Here is a 21158-nt window from a genome sequence, read left to right as displayed (position 1 = left end):
CTGTCTGTGGTCATGGTACTGTGATGTCTACCTGTGGTCATGGTACTGTGTCGGTTACCTGTAGTCATGGTAATGTGATGTCTACCTGTGGTCATGGTACTGTGATGTCTACCTGTAGTCATGGTACTGTGATGTCTACCTGTGGTCATGGTACTGTGATGTCTACCTGTGGTCATGGTACTGTGATGTCTACCTGTAGTCATGGTACTGTAATGTCTACCTGTAGTCATGGTACTGTGATGTCTACCTGTAGTCATGGTACTGTGATGTCTGTCTGTGGTCATGGTACTGTGATGTCTACCTGTAGTCATGGTACTGTGATGTCTACCTGTGGTCATGGTAATGTGATGTCTACCTGTGGTCATGGTACTGTGATGTCTACCTGTAGTCATAGTACTGTGATGTTTACCTGTACTCATGGTACTGTGATGTCTACCTGTGGTCATGGTACTGTGATGTCTACCTGGGGTCATGGTACTGTGATGTCTACCTGTAGTCATGGTACTGTGATGTCTACCTGTGGTCATGGTACTGTGATGTCTACCTGTGGTCATGGTACTGTGATGTCTACCTGTGGTCATGGTAATGTGATGTCTACCTGTGGTCATGGTACTGTGATGTCTACCTGTAGTCATAGTACTGTGATGTTTACCTGTACTCATGGTACTGTGATGTCTACCTGTGGTCATGGTACTGTGATGTCTACCTGTAGTCATGGTACTGTGATGTCTACCTGTAGTCATGGTACTGTGTCGGTTACCTGTAGTCATGGTACTGTGATGTCTACCTGTAGTCATGGTACTGTGATGTCTACCTGTGGTCATGGTAATGTGATGTCTACCTGTAGTCATGGTACTGTGATGTCTACCTGTAGTCATGGTACTGTGATGTTTACCTGTACTCATGGTACTGTGATGTCTACCTGTGGTCATGGTACTGTGATGTCTACCTGTAGGTCATGGTACTGTGATGTCTACCTGTAGTCATGGTACTGTGATGTCTACCTGTAGTCATGGTACTGTGATGTCTACCTGTAGTCATGGTACTGTGATGTCTACCTGTAGTCATGGTACTGTGATGTCTACCTGTGGTCATGGTACTGTGTCGGTTACCTGTAGTCATGGTACTGTGATGTCTACCTGTGGTCATGGTACTGTGATGTCTGTCTGTGGTCATGGTACTGTGATGTCTACCTGTGGTCATGGTACTGTGATGTCTACCTGTGGTCATGGTACTGTGATGTCTACCTGGGGTCATGGTACTGTGATGTCTACCTGTGGTCATGGAACTGTGGTGTCTACCTGTAGTCATGGTACTGTGATGTCTACCTGTGGTCATGGTACTACTGTGTTATCTATCTTTGATCATTGCACTTCGGTATATATACATATATATATATAATAATATATCTGAATACTTGAACAACAAACTCAAGATTCATATTTCCATGAAATTTATTTTCATGATTTAGTTTTACATACTTATGCTTAATTTACATATTCATGAATGTCTATATTAAAACATGCGTTTCTTGAAATAAAATCGGTATTCATCTCATGTATACAATATATTCACACATCATTCCTATACATGATGCATAACACTGAGGTTTGTTAAACAGGTTATCCTAGATATAAAGTATCCAAGCAGGCAAGAAATCATAAAATTTTACAAGAATTTTTGGCAAATATCATTTAAAATTCAAAATGTATCAATATACATGTATTTTACCTATATGATTGAAATATGTTTCAATCGAAAGGTATAAACGTACTATTTGACTGTCTAAAGCTAGTTTTTGTAATGAACAATGTATTGATGATATCCTTTGCATTTAAGTAAATGCAATATGGTTAAAACTTTACAACAAATGTCGCCGGTTTACTTAATACCTGTATCTGTACACGAAACCAATATTGTCATTAAAAATCTACAATACACTTCACACATTGATAGCTTATGGCACTAATTCACAGTTATAAAAATAAATATCTTACGCGCTTTCATACGTTTACAAAGCATTCATTTATACTTTACCCAGAAATGATCATGTACTAACTAATCTTCGTTGTAAATATATTAGGCCTAAGAAAACTCCTGTGAAACTACTTCTCTCAAATGGCACATAAATATGGGCAAATACACAAACAGGACATAAATTAAAAATCTCTAGAACAACACGTTCTGAATGACAACCAAACCTTACGATATGGCAAGGATTTCCGTATAATTATGAGAATATGACTTTGTCTTTCTGAAATCATATTTGAATTTCGTTTTTGAACATGTGCATTGCAGGGGAAATATTTTTCTTTAATTAATATATTCAATAATAAATACTTTGTGTAAAAAGTTTTGTTTGAATTCCTGAATACAAAAAATAAAATTTGTCATTTCTTAGGGAGTTTTTTTTTTAATGACATAAAATAATTTCTACCTGTAGCAATATTTCGGTATAGCCCCACACAAAAAAAACACGTTTAGTAAAAACTGTTTCTTATATCAATTTCAAAAGAATTCTCTTCCAAATACCCATTATAATTGTGCGAATAAATTTCATAAATATACTCATTGTAATATATTAATATAACACGACTTAGTGAAATTTATTCACAGAAAGTGATATTTGATATATGTTTCTGAAAAATTGGATAAGAAAAAAATTGGTTTTTATCTAATAACTCACATCTTTTATAAATATTTTTATTTTACATTATTATCATAAGCATATATATACAATTGTATATACTTTATATAAGAATCACATGTTCATACCATTTGAAAACAACTGTGGTTATTTACACACATATTAAGGGGAATTTATCTACAAAAATCTCTGTAACTCGCAAACCAATTAATACTTTCATATTGTCAAAACATGTCCCTTGGCATTTACAACATAAATCCTTCTCAATTCAATACTGGTCCTAATCAACCAAACGAAATGTCTACTTTGACACTTGCTTAGAGAACACAACATAATATAACAATTGTTTACATTTTACTTCATGAAACAAAAACTGAACACAAACTATAATGAGTCTTAGTTTCGTATTTTACCTGAGGTAGAGCTGTGGTAAGCAGACCACTTATCGTATGGAAGGTTTGATGAGCAAGATTAATTAACACTGTCGTGTTTCCACGATTATTCGGATTTTGTCACTCTTAAATCTCGACATGATTTCATTGGAGTATATGGAAAGTCATTGAGTATGGATCCAAAGCAATGCATAATTATCGTACGAAAAGTTTGAGATGTTTCATAGGACTTTTGAATCAACCAATCATATGTTCGACAATGTCTACCTCCAAAACATAATTCAATTCAAACCAGCACTCATTCTTGCCGCTATTCTCCTAACATCTTTCGTCATAGTCCGTCACATCTCAATACATTACGTGCTCGTGTACAATAAACATTATAAACGCCGGGATAAAGTTTATCAATTAGCACCGACTGCAACAGTACTTAAACTGGAATTGTCTGAATGAGGAATGCCACCAACAGACACGTGACCACCGTGTCCATGGAGTTCGGACTCCATCTTGACAGGAACTGCCTTAGGTGGTGAGGGTGAAGAATAATGCGTAACTGCGGCTAGATTTACAGGACTAGATAGAGAAGAATGTTCTGAACCGACAGCTGTGAGTGGTGTTACACCGGATGTAGGTCCAAGGAGGGCAGTGACGTTTGTCCCATTCATGGAAGGCGTGCCGTTTCCGCTTCCGGTTACATGTCCACCCTGACCAGAGGAGACGTTATTGTTGTTAGGAGAATGGTCAGGTTTTATATCTGTAATTAAAGGAAGCAAAACGTGAAAACATATTAAAGTAAGAAACATTTTCATATCTGCATGATTTATATATTAAAATATTTTAAACGATTGTATTTTTCTTTGTCTTACTGTATAGTTACATAGCATATGAACTTATGATGTCATTACCGTGTCATTTCGTGGCAAATAATTTTTTTCATTATGATGAATAATTTTTTTTAATCCCATTTAAAATTTTTGCCTTGAATTTCAAATATTTAATTTGTATCCATTCTATTGAGCAAAAGAAATTACGAATTATTTTTCGATAGATTTACTCCACAGGATCTTCTTATCACAGAAATGTTTATGTATTCCGAGGGGAGGTTTAAATTGGCCGCACCACGAATGGTAGATAAGAATAATTATCCAACAAGCCCGTATTGTTCGCGATTGCAGCCATGTGGCTGCAAATATTGAAAGCTAACATTTGTTTTCGGACGATCTAATAAAATCATATTTACCCTTTTGTAATGAACACTGCTGACCTCACTTACTCATATCATTTTAAAGTGTCAAAATTTGATAATTTTAACAACTAACTACATTAAATAGTTTTCTTGATTGTCTAATTTAGATTTCTTTTGCAGATCCTATGAAAACCCCATACATATTGTACCCAGGCCAAATTGCGCTCCGTCGACAGTGTTTTTTTCTCTCTCTAGAATTTCTGTAAATCCTGAACTGACATTAAACAAAAAGAGAAATATGTCGCGGCTTCATGCTAGATATAATGGGGTACACAAATAATGAATGGTATGTTCTGTTGCACCAGACGTTCAAAATGTGTAACGTGATTACAAAATAGATATTGTAAAGTTATTAGATAATGAATATTTATTAAACTATTACATAATGAATAGATGTATAATTCTTTTAAGATAATGGATATGTATGATCCATTGCGCAATGAATGTGTGTAAATTGTATACGAATATGCATAATGTCATATGAATAACACATTTAAATTTTGGGATCATAAGCATTATACATATAACTAATTTACTTTCAACCTACATGATTATTAAGCAATGAAAACCGTCTTTCATGATTTACTATGAATAACAATTGCTTTGTTGATTGTTTTCTTTTGAAATAAATTTTCTCTCATGCTAAAATATCTAATATTTATCAAATAATAAGTTCTAGCTTTACGGTATGCATTTCCTGCATAAGTTTTAATAGAATATTTGTTGAATTTATTCATCAATAAAATGGTTTATATGATAAATGTGTCATACGTATTAACCGTTTCAGATTTAAACTGATATCAATCATCTATCGCTGCTTCCGGGTATATATGTTTGTACTAATCAATATTGAAACATCTCAATCCTAAAATAAGGTCATGAGATACGTGGTCAGGGGACGCTTGACCTTTGCAATCCATCCCTGTTTGATCAGCTGATAACAGCAAATATAGTACATTAGCTACAAGCGCTCCCGTCGGACGATCCACATACCCTTAATGAAAAATGCTTTAAAGTCACCCAGCAGGAGTGCAAACAAGCCACATCTTTAATTCTAACGTATCCCGACATGCAGTCGAAACATAACGAGCCAATTTATGGTAGAGTATGATGTCGCGAAACCGGAAGTAGGTAATTTCAAAGTCTAAAACTATGTTTGAAAGCATTTTCTGTCTTATCTACTCTTATCATAATATTGTTCCTCTCGAAATCTAATCTATCTGATGAGAATCTTTTAGAGATATGGAGGGTGTAAGCTGCAGCTGAACAAATGTTAACTACCGCAGTCCCCACTAGATAACCCTACCAGCTTTAAAAAGCACCAAAATGAAAATAAGATCATTAATATTCCTAATGCAGATGTTCAAATAAGAAAGAAATATTTTGTAAAACGGTAAACCAGTTATAATGTTTCACTAATCGTATAAATGGTGTAATATACTACTGTTATACTCAAAAGTTAAAACAAAAAATACATAAACAAACTGGTAAGCCTTGTTGATATATGAAAAAATACACAAAAAAAAAAAAAAAAAAAAATAAAAAATTAACACTCACCATTTTGTTCGGACTTTGGGGCAGATTTATTTTTTGATAGACTTTTTGGTTTTCTTTTCCTCGTTTGAATGCCGTCCTTCTTCATGGCTAACGGGCGGTTTACCTAGAAATAAAACATGTCGGTAATTAAAGGACCGTCGTCGATTTCTGTCAATCATTTTATTGATCATAGAAATATGTGACTATTCAATGAATATGTACGAACATAGAGTTAGCTACCGATTACACTTAATTGACTTCTGGAATGATTTTAAGTAAATGAAGATTGATTATTTATTTTGAAATAAGCAAATAATTATTAGAATCAACAAAAATCTACCCAAGTACACCGTTACAAAAAGTAGCCAGCACTTAAATAAATATTTATATAAATAAATTTTAAAATAAAATGAATAGTAATTAGTGGTAACATTCTTATTAAAGCAAAAATACTAACGGGCAATAAGCAATTTAGCGAGAATTACAAAACAAAGCTACCAATCATGCTTGTACATTTAAAAAGAAACTTTGTCATTATCTAAATCTTTTAATGAGTTTGAAATAAATTTTACAAATCGTTTGTATATTTGGTGTTTGCTTCCTTTTGTTGATGAACTCCTCCCGACTTACCCCGTGAAGTTTGTAGTACAGTCCGCATGCGTTACATACGGGTTCTCCTTCATTATTACGACGCCATAACGTAGTTGTTGTCGTATGACAGTTTGCGCATGACAATCCAACCCGACGAGAGGCGGACTAAAATTAGAAACAATATCATATTTACATATAACAAGTAAACGAATTCAAAGCGAACAAATATGACCTCATTTCGTACTTCGTAAACATCTGGGTATATATAGGGATTATAAGAACGTGATGGACTTAAACTGTTTACTGTAATAGATAAACAATTTGAAATCGAAGAAAACGTCCAGTATTAATTTGTATAATGTTGATGGAACTATTGATATTGTTTGGTTAAACGTTTTGTCTTTATGTTTATATATCATAGCGTTTTTTAGCTTTGACACGACTTCAGTCTTCATATTAGACAATCGGCGATACAAAAATCTCAATAGGGTTAATTTATCGGTAAGATTTCTGACATTTTATTTTAGTATTACAGTCAAAACAATAATCAAAATTGACCAAAACGTATTTCTGTTCATGACATGGCGTCAACGGTAACAGAGATAATCTTACAAAAAATAAATCCACGTCACGTGGTAAGATTTATCTGAGGTCTCTTTCGAATCCACTTGAGATTTATCATTTAATCACAAGGACCACCTCCGAAACCTTCCGGTACTTGTTCGGGTAAATACTTCGATGTTATCGGTTTTATCATTTAAGAGTGACGTCGTTATATAAAGATATTTATAAATGGTGTAAACTAAAAAAAAAAAAAAAACGGCGCTAGTGTTGAAGATCCGGATTTTTACTCCAGCTGCTCGGAAAAGTAATAGTTTATATGGACAGATAAGATACACATAGTATTAACCTAGAGTGTCTACAATACAGCAGACACAGAAAAGCTGCTAGTTTAAGTAACACAAATTTCAAAACCTAATGCAGTTTCGTCATAAATTTCGTTATCTGATGTGCTAAATTGCGATCCAATTTTCTTTTCCAGTGCTTCATGTATATGAAATGTAGATTTTAACTTTGTTTAAAAAATATTTCAATTATCTCTTTACGTAACGCGTTGGTTAAGCACAGTGTGTATGTATTTATACAAATTGTGAAATGTCGCTTTTACCCTCTAACGATAAAAATCTGTATTTAGTGCCATGATGGAAATCTGCATATCAAATTGCAAATTTTGACATTAAGAAAATATGAGTTCTCACCGTCATCATCAGAAAATAGCGTTCGTTTACAAAGATATCATTACCGATAAAGGCAGATATTTAACATGAACAATGAGTGTTTTCATAAAATGGAGAAATTTTCTCATAATTTCTACGTTTTTATCATAATAATTAATCTCTAAATAAATGCCAACGCACTTTATGTCTTCTGCACGTTCGAGTTTTTACTTCATTTTTCAAGAGCGTAGACGACACACGCTACGTTTGGACATGCGCAGTTCAGAATAAACGGCCCTGTGTCAATAGCCCGTATACAGTAATAACTGCTGGCATGCGAAATATTGTCTAAAATTCATTTTTTCTCAGCCACCCCCGAAGTTGGTGAGCCTACAGAAGTCGCTACGTTCGTGCTTGTCTAGTTTATCACACGGTAAAAGAACAGTAATACTTTAAGTAATATTGTCGATATTTGTTTCGGTTGTAATAGAATTACCTGATTACCAACTGAATAATTTTTTGAGAATCAAGTGCACATTATGCGCCTTTTTTCTAATGACATTTTTTTCCAAATGAAGATATGAGTAAATAGTTTTTAAAGGGGATTTATTTTTTAAATTTCGGTCATTAAGTGGATACAGTACAGTTTTAACAGTGCGAAACCAGTCTGATTATAACTAATAAAAAAAAAAATGATTGAGGTTTTTGGTTAATGTTTAGTAGTGACCATCGAGAAACTAAACTAAGTATTTTTTGAGACAAATATACCACAAGAAAATACTAACTGTCGAGACTTAATTTTTTAATTTTGATTTTATTTTTTTTTTAAATGAAATACCAGTATCGGTCTTAAGATAATGCACACGTTTGTTTGTCACGTGCCTCTTCAAATCAGAATAAACATAAACCTCTTTTCATGGCTCAAGATAAAAAGATGACTAGGCAGTTATTTATTAATTAAGAAGCATCAAACTTCTCGGTTCTATCATCGTTAGCGCGAAATTTTAGGCAAACGTCACGACTTAATTTCTTGCTGAAACAGACAAAAATACTTGGTATACCACAAAACATGTTCTCGCAGTCTTTCGTTACCCATCCGTCCTATCCTTCTGCACACGCTCAATACGACCAATCAGAAGTAAGATGACAGATGGATTAAGAGTAACGATGACAGCGTTTGTGAGGTACCTCACGGGGAAACGTGTTTATTATTGTCCTTATTATTATTTTTATTTATTTTTTTTTTTTTGCAATATTTCGTAGTATATATACAAAAAAATCTAGCTAACAGGGAAACGCCCTTTTTGACATTTGATGAATTGATAAAGCCATCAATATATATTTTCCTTTAGCTTTTAAAAACCCCTTGATTGAGGCCCGATGATATGAAGACATCTTGCACACTCCTCTACATAAACTTGTCTGTATTTGTTTATTTTCAAAGGATACAAACGTCCATAAATCAGTTTACATAATGTTTGCTAAATATTTACAGGAAAAGTCTGTAATTAATCATTTTAATTTTTTGACCCGTCCTCGTGAAAATCAGATATTGTCATCATATTTGTTCGCACTTCATTAAAAATAACATCTTTTTACCATAGCGAGGGTTCGATAAACAAAATAGAACATCTGGCACTAGATAAGTACAGATAAGAATAAAATGTCGTCTGGGGAAAATTATTTTCTTTTGATGTTCCATTGTTAATCTTACTCCTATTTCCTAAGAATATATCAAAACACATGCTAACAGTAGACTATACAAACGAAAAAGAAAGAATAAAGTAAGAAGGAAAAAGAAAGAAGGAATGAAAGAAAAAGAATATGATGATATATGGAATATATACGATACTTATACAAATAAACAGAAAACGAAACTGAAGAGCAGAAACAAAAACATCAATGCATTGTAAATGAACGTTAAGGGAAACAAAAAAGAAAACGTGAAAATCAAAGTAAATAAAACGTACTCTAGATTTCCCTATAGCTTTGGGTCCCGTTGTCCACGCCCCAAAAGCCTGCAGAGAAGGATCCGGGGTTTGGTATTGGGGACCCGAAGGATACGGCTCGCCAAAATCTCCCTAAAATGGAGGCAAAATTTCAAAAGATTAAAGTTTTGTTTCTTTTCAAACACGAACAATTTTGACATGAAAATAAGTAATACGTCCAAATAACATGATAACACGCGGTTTAATTTTCAGTCCCTCTCAACTTCTGTGACAGCGAAGTCCCCAAAAATAAAAACCTAATATATGTCTGAAATCTATCCAATCAAGCTCCCTGTTTTCGATTTGAGTTCCCTACTTCTTTTTGGTCCAAATATCTATATGCAAACATGTTTTTGTTTTTGTGAAAACGAACAAACATGTTACAAAGAAAGCAGATTTGAAATATTTCAAAGTTGTGAGACTAACCAATCGCCTCTGGGGTTTTATGAGGGGACGGTTTATTCCATTCATCTTGTGATAGAGTCCACATGCGTTACATAAATAGTGCCCGGTCCCGTCCCGTCGCCATAACGGTGTAGAAATTGCTCCGCAGTTGACGCATTCCCGCCCTTCCAAATCCGCAAAATAGTCCTGGTTATCTGGGTGGGACATGAGAAGAGAAAATATAATTGTATAAATTTTATTGTATACTTACATAAGATAATGTGGAATATTCTGGGGTGTACATCATTCCGGGCAGCGTTTTCGTGGGATCTATATAGAGAAACAACAGTTTGTCACAAAAAGTCAAGCGCATGCAAAGTTAGAAAAGAAATCAAAGGTTTAAAGTCAGGAAGCTGTATATTAAAAATAAAAATATCGGTATAATGTTACAAAAAAAAAATAATAAAGAAAAATAAGTCTATACTTTGTTAATTATCAGAAATCATCGTTAAGTCTAAAATGTTTGAGTGAGGAGGGCAGCAGTAGTATTGCATACATGCAAAATAGATTTTTTTTTTTCAAAACAATTTTTGAAGCAATACGACAAGGTTTTATACTTTTGCTAGAATTAATTCCCTATTTTACCGATATAACATATCACTGTTATCCGTCATATTGCTGTCAACAAAACCCAGAGTTATAATTATTGGAAAAAACCTCGCTCATCAGCATCCACCACATGCATCACAAAACGACGAACATGAACGCAAATCATAACGAAAACATGCCACAAAAAACTAATGTTTACAATAATAAAACTAACAAACGGAAGTTGTATAGCAGTTCGAAAAATAAACAAACAATTATAAATAACATGTAGTTCCGGAAATCTGACAGGTCATACATCACAAGAAAATATTGAAGTTTACGGCATGCCGTTGATTTTTATGACCGATCACTCAAATATTCCTAATAAGATAACACAAAAGTCCTAATGTTTTTACAATGATACAGTTTTGGTATTTTGTTTTCACCCATACCTTTATTTATTTTTAACGGTTTTATCAGTATGTAAGAAATCGTAATCAATATTCATCCCTTACAATTATATACACGAGCACTGTACCAGGCCCTACTCACACAATGTCCTATGGAGGATGAACTTATGTTTTAATGCGACGCTACCATCCCAGTTTTCAAATGTTGTTTCTCTTTTTTAATCGTTAGCTCACACATAACGAAATAACAAACACCAAACGATCTGTATTGCGCTTAATTTGCTGTGATATCTTGGTTACATTTTTTATTAAATCCTTTTGTTTAGCCGGATCTTAACCAGATGTGCTATATCAACCACATGTGTATGTCCGGACTGGTGTTGACTGTAGGTCCAATAAATAGATATTATTGTTGATGTGTGATTATTGTCTGAGGTCATCGCCCCGGAATTCGTGGTATATCGTTTAACTATTACGTCAAGATTCCCATTTGACGAGATTAATGTTATCATAGTTTACATCCGTTTCACAGTACATAGCAGATCTTTAACGTCAGAATCAATATAGTTTTGAAAAACATGTTCACCAAAGTGCTTATTTACTTTTGAAATTTTCGTCCATGCCGAAAACATAAATAGATATAAAAAAAAAAACTACTATCAAAGCACCTAATACCACAATGGGCTGAATTTTCCAAACTTCAATTGTCACCTCCTAATTCGTAAATAATATAATGTGTATATTTTCCCCTTTATATCCGTCACTTCATCGTAACATCACCCGCCCCCTGCCTGGCCATTACCTTGTCACGCCTTTTCTTACGGGACGACGTTTATATAATTAGGTTTGTGCGAGCAAAATTTCCTCCCCCTAACAAGAGAAATACCGAAAATTTACGACTATTTCCAAGATTTTTTTTTACTTTTCTTTTTATATACTGTTATACATTACCCGAACACGAAACATAACACAGGCCGTCTAATGATATAATTAATACATTAAATTCTTTCATAACCCTTGACTTGAGGCGAGGCGGAACCCAATTCATCAACCGGTTTTTCCAATTAGAATCTCCTTGTGGTCGGAGTGGCGCCGACGTCTCGTGAGACGATAATTTACGAGGTATCACGGGATTTGTTTCCACTCAATGTAAAACATCGGATTACTTACAATAAAATTAGGTTAACCCTTTAATTAGCACGTGAGAGGTTAAGTAAATTAAGCTGTAAAACTTTTTTACTGTACATATGGTCCTTCTCATTACTTACCGAAATCTAATTGAACAGTATTAAATTTCTCACGTATAAACTATTGAAATATTTATGATACATTCACTTATACATGTATAATGTACAGCTTTTCCCGATGTCACTCATGACAAAACCGGCTGAATGAGGAAAAGTATTGGTTCACCTGCCGACCACTCGGGTTTTCTCCGGGTACTCAGGTTTACTCCGATAGTAAGACATTTCGCTGGCTACCATCAGGGCAATCGTTGTAAAATAAAATTAATATTAACCAAACCGGACCTCGAACGTTTATTCAATGGTATACAGCTTTTGAGAGTCAATGATTATTACGGACGTCTTTGTTTATTTTGTTTATTGTATATGACGAAATCTTAAGTCTACATATGGATCAAGATCCGGGTCTTTGTTTCGTGATTTTGTCCCTAAGAATGACTCACCATTGTCGCGCCAACTAATGATCTTGATTATCTGAAAATATTGTTAAGTGGTCTTCGGTATTTTATATTGCACATCTATATTCAAAACTTCTATCATTATTGTTTACTTGCAAATGAGTTGACCCTTAATACATTTAACGTCGAGTATAATTTTAAATTGGGCTTAAGTAATCTGAAATGTGAAAAAAGATGTTTTATTATAAAACAGGACAAACAGTTTTTTTTAATGAATTAATTTAGAAAGTGATGAATTATATTCAAAAAGAGGCTAAAAGTCCTTCTGTTCTCGGAGTCATAGGGTGTAAAAGATTTCTAGTTTACGAGTCAAAACCATATCCTTAGTTCAGCGATCAGATTAAATTTTGAAATGTTCCAACCTTTCTCTAATCAACAAGTACCATCTTAGGTTAAAACATCCAAACTCTGTGGAATTCTATCTCCCTCCCATGTGGCGATGGGAACGATAAAAGATACTACATCTTGCACAATTGGACTGAAATTTATATTTTTGTAGGAAAAATGGTTTTCTGAAATATTTAGAATCTTGGTATGGGGGCTGTAGTTTTGAGTGTCATCTTTCTGACGGTTGGTAAAGATAGGCGGGAATCTTGTGGTGAGTCTAGGGGGCGCTGCTGTGATCACCGATAGTTATCTAACCTTTGGTAACATTTGCGGTAGATGAAGATCCGGAAAGATTTATAATCCGAAGAGGGAAAATATAGATTATCCGCAAATAGCCCTATAGAATTAATTTCTAATTCAAATTTATAGTTAAGAAAAATATTTTCAAAACCTGTCATTTTAATTCATTTATCATCATTAAAATGATTGGTGAATGGTCGGAACTATTTAATACAATGTAAAACATACCAAAATAACACAAACATTATTATTGTATTTATATTGACAATTTTATTGCCCTGTTATCATTTTACATATCATATCATGCTTCAGTTTTTTTAGATGGTGGTATTCATATTATTTATCATTTTGAATACTATATTATTGTCAATGTTTTTAAACCAACCACGTTTATATCGCTCTTCGCAGTAATATTCTTAAGCAGTCTTTTCATTCGAACACATCTACAAGCTTCTTCATCTCAATTTTTAAAATCAAGACATTTTATAATTAAAAAAAAAACAACAAAAAAACAAAAAACAACAACAACAAAACAGCTCGTAACCATAGTTATTTGCATACTTCAAACAGTAACTATGATGAATGTGTATCAAAAAAGACAAAGATACCCAAATAACCCTTTTCACCAATTCATCTGGACCAAAGGGTGTGAAATAGGGATTCCATTCATTAAATGTTTTATATTCTAGTCTTTTAATGAAAGTGGGGATATATTGCTCACTTTTCTTCATTTTGGAAATTTACACTTTTCTGCTAGGAGAAACGGTCTCGGTACAAATGCGTTTTTCAAAATGTCAATAAACAAGACGAGTTTACGCATTACAATACAATTCAATGGTTGTCATGGGGTTTATTAGAAAGCGTTTTTGCGACACCGACTGGTTGTCAAGATCATCGGTCAAAAACAGATGTTTGGCGCGTGGCGTGTTATCAAAACGTTTAAGTGACTTGTAATAGTCGCATTAAAACAACGCGAGAACGTTTCGCTTTCAAACTGTGCTTTATAAAAATAGAAACAGATTTACGTGGCGAAATGGTGATAAAGAACATCTCTGTTATATACAATCTTATTTTATAGACCTATTTCCCATTACACGTAGCTCTGTTATCAAAAATGAAAATTGCACTTAATGTAGCTCTGCTAATATACGTGAAAATTACCTGGGTTGGTAAACGGTTAAGGGAGATAACTTTAATTGAATTGTTTAACATTTTGAATTATGAAATTGTATAGCTGTATGATAATGTACTGGTTGGTAAATAGTCAAAAACTGACAAAATCCACAGGAACGAACGATGACATTAGCATATCTGGTGGGTTAAGAGCATCGCAAGGACATTCAATAACTGATATCTATTTTATCACAGATCTCCTGCGGTCGAGATATGATTCCAAATCTTCATCACGCAAGGAAAAAAAGTGAAGGGGTAGCCCTTTTATATTTATCGAGATTCGAGATCAGAACTTTTTCGATATAACTTCGACGCTATCCTGGTTGTCCCCCCCATTTCCACTTGACAGCACGCGACCGCGCGTGAGGGCTTATCAGTTGCTATGGTGCTTACGTGCTGTTAAGAATATGAAATTTTAATATGGTTTCTCGCCACGACGTGGAACATAACCGCTCAAACTAACATTTATTCTTTAAATAAAAAAACCCAACTTAGATGTTTCCATGATAAAGCTATATCCGATTAAGTTTTTTGATAAGTAAACCTACAAAAATCCGGTTATATGCCTTATCAGTAGAGCGCGTCCCACCAAATGACATCGCGATAAAAGCGATATATTCTAAAACTAAAGAACCAAAAGCATTTCTCAGTTTGACATTACAAAAAACGTTTCTTAGTGCTATAAATGGTGATATATTATTTCTGCGATCACGATTTTGAATGTTGGCTTGCTCTCAAATCTATTTCCATAATCTTAAAAGATCAGTCCAACTTTCGCTTAAAATATATAACACTTTCATTGATACAATCTACTAGATACAGATACGTGCGTTTCTTTAATAAAAAAAGTTTCCGACATTTTAAACACGAAATAAATTATTGTAAAATCTGTCGTGATGTGGTGGATCCTTGATATGGAGTTGGTTCAGTCACTGTAACGTATAACGCCGAAAACAAAAGTTTACTCTCTTCTTAAAATCGGATGACTTAATGATTTATGAGATGCGACTAACACGATGTACAGAAAAGTGTTGGTCCTGATTTTGATTCTAACTATTGGATCAGGAAGAATCAAGAGAGTAAGTAGTAAAGTATAAACTGAAATAAAAAATAAAACAAAAGTGCAACGCAAATAAATAAACGATCAAAGAGAACCAAAAAGCGAAGACCAACGGAAATAATTTGCTTTGAAGCAAAAGAATAACTTGGGATCTTGTGCAATATATATTTTTTTTAATTTTGATGTTCAGAAAAAATATATTTCACGACATTTCCAGAACGAAAAATGTTCTTTCATGTATTTCTTACAACCTTTGTAACAAGAAAGACAGACGATGCTTTTTGAGTTTTAGGCAAGAGAGAAAGTAAAACTGCTGGTATTTAGAGGAAACAATAGATTTTTTTCCTGGCAGCACGTGATATCAACCAACGACTTATACATGTGAAATAAAAGACAATTTCTTCGCTTTCAGATAACCCTTGAGTTTCATAAACGCTGTGATTAAGTTAACCAGATAAGGACGAACTTAGTTTTGGCATGGTTTGAGTATTACTTTACACCAAAGAGCAATGAAAGATCACCAAACAATCCCCAGGATCGTATGTCAAACATGCTGTGATTGGCCAATAGTTGTGACCTTTCTTGACTCTGACATTTTCATTGGTCAATGAAACATGACGTTTGCGAAAAGTACAACACGACTTCCGGTGAAGACGAAAAATACGAGATATCACATTTCACGTGTAAAGATAGAACATGTTCTCTTCTCCAAAACACAGCTATTGCTCAGTAAAATGACTGCGGGGGTTCTGTGATTAGAACTGCTAAGGAATGCCGAAGAACTTGAAAATAAAACAAACCTTAATTCCGAAGCAATTTTTTACAAAGGTATGTTCAGATGAATGAATCAATACAACATTAGCTCGTAACTACAAAATGTTTGTTACTTCAATACAGCTAGGGATATTTCATTTCTGTATAATAAAAACTCCTTTGTTTCCTTTATAATTTCTTACAAAGGGTTGATTCATAAAAGGGCATTGTAAACAAATATCGAAAAAAAAATGACAAGTTTCGGGAATTTCTTCTCTGGATCGGTAGTTGGTTGTGTATCCACTTTTGTCTGTTTGTAGGACTTTTGTATGACATCAACCTATACCAACTTATTCAAAACATAAATTGATGGCTTATATATAAATCTGGCGTGCTTGTTTCTGTCTGCCAAACTTGTATATAATCAGCCCATGAAACCCTATTGAGGATCTGAACGCTTGTTGAACATGTCAGATTTTTCATAGCAACACTTGAAACACAGTACACCTCTTTACTCGTTATATTCAAATAAGACTTTTAAATACTCCTTGATACTCAATTGCATATTTATCCCAATCTCTGACTACGGTTTGACATTTTAATCTGCTCTTTGGCTGCCATGATGGTTTACAAGTTACGCACAAGATTTGACAAGTCTCTAACTCCCATGCGTTTCTATTGTTTCCCCACTGTGACCCGGCGGATGATAAATAGTATCAGTATTCGTCTTTGTTTGTTGATCTTTTGACTTTTGACCATTGGATTAAAAGCGTATCCTAGAGCGGCGTGTTCGACTTAGAACCCAGTATCTTGGAGAGGCGTGTTCGACTTAGTCGCTAGATTAAGCGATGGTTTTACTGTATCTTTAATCTGCTGATAAACATAAGAAAACTTTATCCTGACAGTGTATATCAAGGTATTTTATTGTCCGACGATTACATTGACAGACGACTGTTTGGCGAAACAGTATCGACACGACACTTTGATACATGGCATTGTGTCGGTTAGCTGCTGCATGCAAGGAAAATATAGTAATGAAAAAACAGAAGAATCTAAATTTAAGGCCTAAAATACCGGCGTTCGATGACATTTAATACTTGCTTGTGTTAGTTTTGTTGGAGAAATCTTTAAATAGATGTTTGCATTTTTGTCTGAGCCCTGAAAGTGACTGGAATTCCTTAGATATATGAAATACACATAATTAACACTTCGAGATTTAAGCAATGCGCAAAAAAAAAAAAAAAAGGAAAGAAAAGCATAGCAATTATTATTATTTTGACTGAAGCCTGTAGACCTATTAACTGCACAGATCATTACTTGGTTTTATGAGTTTTCTTGTAAACCTTTATTTATCCCTTAAAGTGTAAGTGAAAGTTTAGTTTTGGAAAATTGTCACATTAAGCATAAACTCCATGAAAAAAACCCTAATTTTTACGTGTCACAATTATGGGGAAAGATGAAATCCGATATGTTATAAAGGATCTCATTTGAATTTAAAGACATAAATTCCACGTAAGCTTGAACTTTCGAAAACATTCATGACTTTTCCTAAATGTATGGTGAGCTTCTTCGTATGATGATATGAAAATAATTAAATAATACCAAAAAGAGCAAATATATATATAGATAGATAGATTTCCTTACGCCATAACACTTGAGATGAAGGCCAACTGGAATGTTATATTTAATGTATAAGCGTCTTTGAGAAAACTAAATTAAGTTCAAAGGAATTGCATTTGGTTTAAGCTGTAAGACCTGAAATTTCCTCAAACAAGGAAAAGTGATTTTTGGTTAAGCGGTGCATCTCGGTCTGTAAATGTCAGCTTTAGAAATGTATACAGCTAACTGTTTGAAAATGTTAGAAAACAGACAAAAACTGCCGTCAATAACGCGAGATGTTTTATCTTGTTCATACAAATGTCGTTTAAACATGTTTGAGATTTTCCAGAAGTCTTAAATATTTAGCAATTTGAGAAGAAACATTGTAACTGAAGAACAGCCACCCTCCCGCTAGCGGCCAAACACGAAACACTCGAGAAATGTACGGCGTGTCTGCAAAGGGTTTTTGTTTACATGGTTAGGTAAATACGTATTAATATTTCTAACCAATAAAAGATGTCATGCAAGCTTGGATACAACCCAGAAAGATCACGAGGGGTCAACATCCGAGAAACGTTTGCGGTGACTGGTAAATGTTACTGTGAATCGTCCAACGTGGGAGCGTTCTTTCAACCATGACGTCATATACATGTACATTACATTCAATATGACTGCCGTGAAAGAATTCTGAATGCCTGTACTTGATAGAACTTGTGCATGAAATAACAAGTGTCGAGTTACATCTTGTTGAGATAGTTCTCATCAAAATATTCCGTATGGAGTATTTTCCAATTTTCTAAACCCGATAAAATGTTTTTGCAATTGGGCATATACAACGTAAAATGGGATGTCGATGTAGTGACAAGACGACACTTAAAAGACTCCTTAAAGATGAAGGAATTTGTGTAAAAATCCACAACTACTTAGAACTACTTAACACCAACGAAAACAAAACCCTGTATTTTATAAAAACAAATGCTGCACCCTAATACATGCTGAACATGTAAGTCGAGATTCGAAATTGACTATCCCTAAACTGTGTGGGTTGGTGTCAAATCAAATCAACCCAATGACGTCACAATGTCATATGAATCTCAGTACATGTATATATAAATATGTATGTTAAATATCAATTTGTACGGAGATATTAAACGAGTGTGAATTGATTCAAGGTATGTCTGAAAAATAGCTTATTCCTCTCGGAATCAATCATATTGTTAGCAAACGTCTGCGATTTGATTTTTATTTCAGACCTTACTCTTCGCAATCGATACGACTAGATAGATAGAATATAAATCCGTTCTCCACTAAAATTAAGCAAGACATATAATAAGCGATTTATAATCGCCGTATAATGAAAAGGTCCAAAGACAAAGGGAAGTTGATCACTACCACACTATTGCTGTAAATGTTCGCACGTTGTATGTGAAAAATAACATACTTCATGTGTTACCACTTCATCAACATTGCGGTGATATTTCTGAACTATTCTATATTTGGATCTCGAGGCAGCGATTGGACTGCATTGTTACATCTTTATACTTGAATACTGCCCTCTATATATAATCAATTTTAATATTATATAACACGTATCGCCCTCAAATAGAGTTAATAATCAACATAAACCCGATAGAGTTTGACATACGTCAAACATTGACTTTATGAAACAAAATCTACGTCAATTTCAAACGGATACATTGGTCAAGAAGAGGTTGTATGTAGACCTGAATACTTCAAACTTTACTTGTTTATGTAAACAAACAAGTGTTGACCTTCCTAGAAGTAGATCGTAAATAACCAGCAGTTGAAGCAGTCTACAGTCGAACTGAAGAGGTCCAATTACACCACGGAGTTCCCACCGGAGCTTTACCGAGATCCCCTCATATATAGGGAAACAACCCTTAGATTTGACCAGGGTTGAGAAATATATACCAGAACAGAGCTCATTTACAAAAGTTAAACATGAGGTAAGATCGTATTTAAAGATCCAACATTTTTTTTTTTTTTTAGACATCAATAAAATGAGCTTTGTAATTTTTGTCTCTAGGGAAATGCACTGTAGCCAGTGTCCAAAAACCTGCCACAATAAACTTAATACATACATACTTATGTTTACAAAATATGCGTTAAGCTTTTTTCTGGCTAATATTCGTCAGTATTGTTAGTAGGAGTGAAAAGGGGCTTTGTTTGACCCAACGCTTAGAACATGTGGGGGAGGTAATATGAACGATACAGCATACAGGTGTGTGCTGAGCGGATATCTGACCAAAACCAGGGCTTTTAGAGATAAGACCTGGATTTCTTATTTATGAATATTGGATATATACTATACATGTACACCACTCAACACAGGGCACAATAAACAGAAAGTCGAACTAATCCCTTTGTTCAACGGTCACGTGTTCCTAAAGCTCGCGCAAATAAAAATAGTCCCATAAATTACTACGCGATGAAGATAATCATTAAAGAATGACGGCTGACGAGGTTTGGAATGATATACGGCGCCTCCGCGAATAGAATATAGATCCTCTACAAACATGAGAATTAGATATGTTTACCATGTATTGGAGGCACTTCCGATTCGTGACGTGTAGAAGTTTGATTTATTTAAACCCGAAAGTTCTCATGTTTGATGTTATAAATTGGGAGATTTATACCTTTTTATTAATTTCCTTCTAAGACTGTTTCATTTTGCCTTAGGCGTGATATATAATAAGCTCTAGCAGGTCATTACACCACGTACTCTTCCTTTGAAATATTTCTAAATGTTTACAACTCGCAAGAATAAACAAATCCAATGACTTTTACACGTGGCCCTACATATGATTGTTTCATACTTCCTCGCGATTTTTGAGAAATAACCTACTGAAAATATCAACCTGAAACCATCTGTATGTATTTGGTTGAATTCAATTTGATAATTATCTTAGTCCATTTGGTTTCATTATATAGCATTGTGTTACAAGTGGTCGAATGGCGTAGTGGATAGCGTACTCGCGTTTCACTAAAAGGGTCGGTATTCGGTTCCCTGGTCGACGTGGAAATGTACGAAGTCACATGCCTAAGAACGTGAGATTTTCTCCGGGAACTTCGATTTCCTGTCATATTGACCTCAACAACTCTTCCTTTCGAACCAACAAAAAGTGATTGTAAACATTTATTCTTATTGTTACAACTTAAGTAACTTTATTTTCAATCGTATTTATATTTCATTATAAGCCTGCCAAAAAATAAAATGACGACTG

General features: G+C 34.2%; 1 protein-coding gene across 6 annotated transcripts in view; it reads right to left on the bottom strand.

Annotated features, from left to right (window-relative positions):
- Positions 1-1860: 1860 nt before the first annotated feature.
- The window catches only part of LOC117316434 (transcription factor GATA-4-like), a 30026-nt gene continuing 10728 nt past the window's right edge, over positions 1861-21158 (bottom strand). For 4 of the 6 annotated variants that reach the window (XM_033871009.1, XM_033871010.1, XM_033871012.1 and 1 more), the window contains 5 exons: positions 10044-10216; positions 9600-9710; positions 6452-6577; positions 5843-5945; positions 1861-3793 (listed from right to left, as the gene is read on the bottom strand). In XM_033871009.1, coding sequence (XP_033726900.1) covers positions 3444-3793; positions 5843-5945; positions 6452-6577; positions 9600-9710; positions 10044-10216 — 863 coding nt within the window. In that variant the 3' untranslated portion in view covers positions 1861-3443. Of the gene's footprint in view, positions 3794-5842; positions 5946-6451; positions 6578-9599; positions 9711-10043; positions 10217-10272; positions 10332-21158 lie in introns of all 6 variants that reach the window. The other 2 variants (XM_033871015.1, XM_033871014.1) reach the window with 2 other exon arrangements.

Source organism: Pecten maximus, chromosome 18 (assembly GCF_902652985.1).
Source record: "Pecten maximus chromosome 18, xPecMax1.1, whole genome shotgun sequence".
Lineage (NCBI taxonomy): Eukaryota > Metazoa > Mollusca > Bivalvia > Pectinida > Pectinidae > Pecten > Pecten maximus.
Note: the sequence above shows the minus strand (reverse complement) of the source record. Positions and strands in the feature narration are given on the sequence as shown.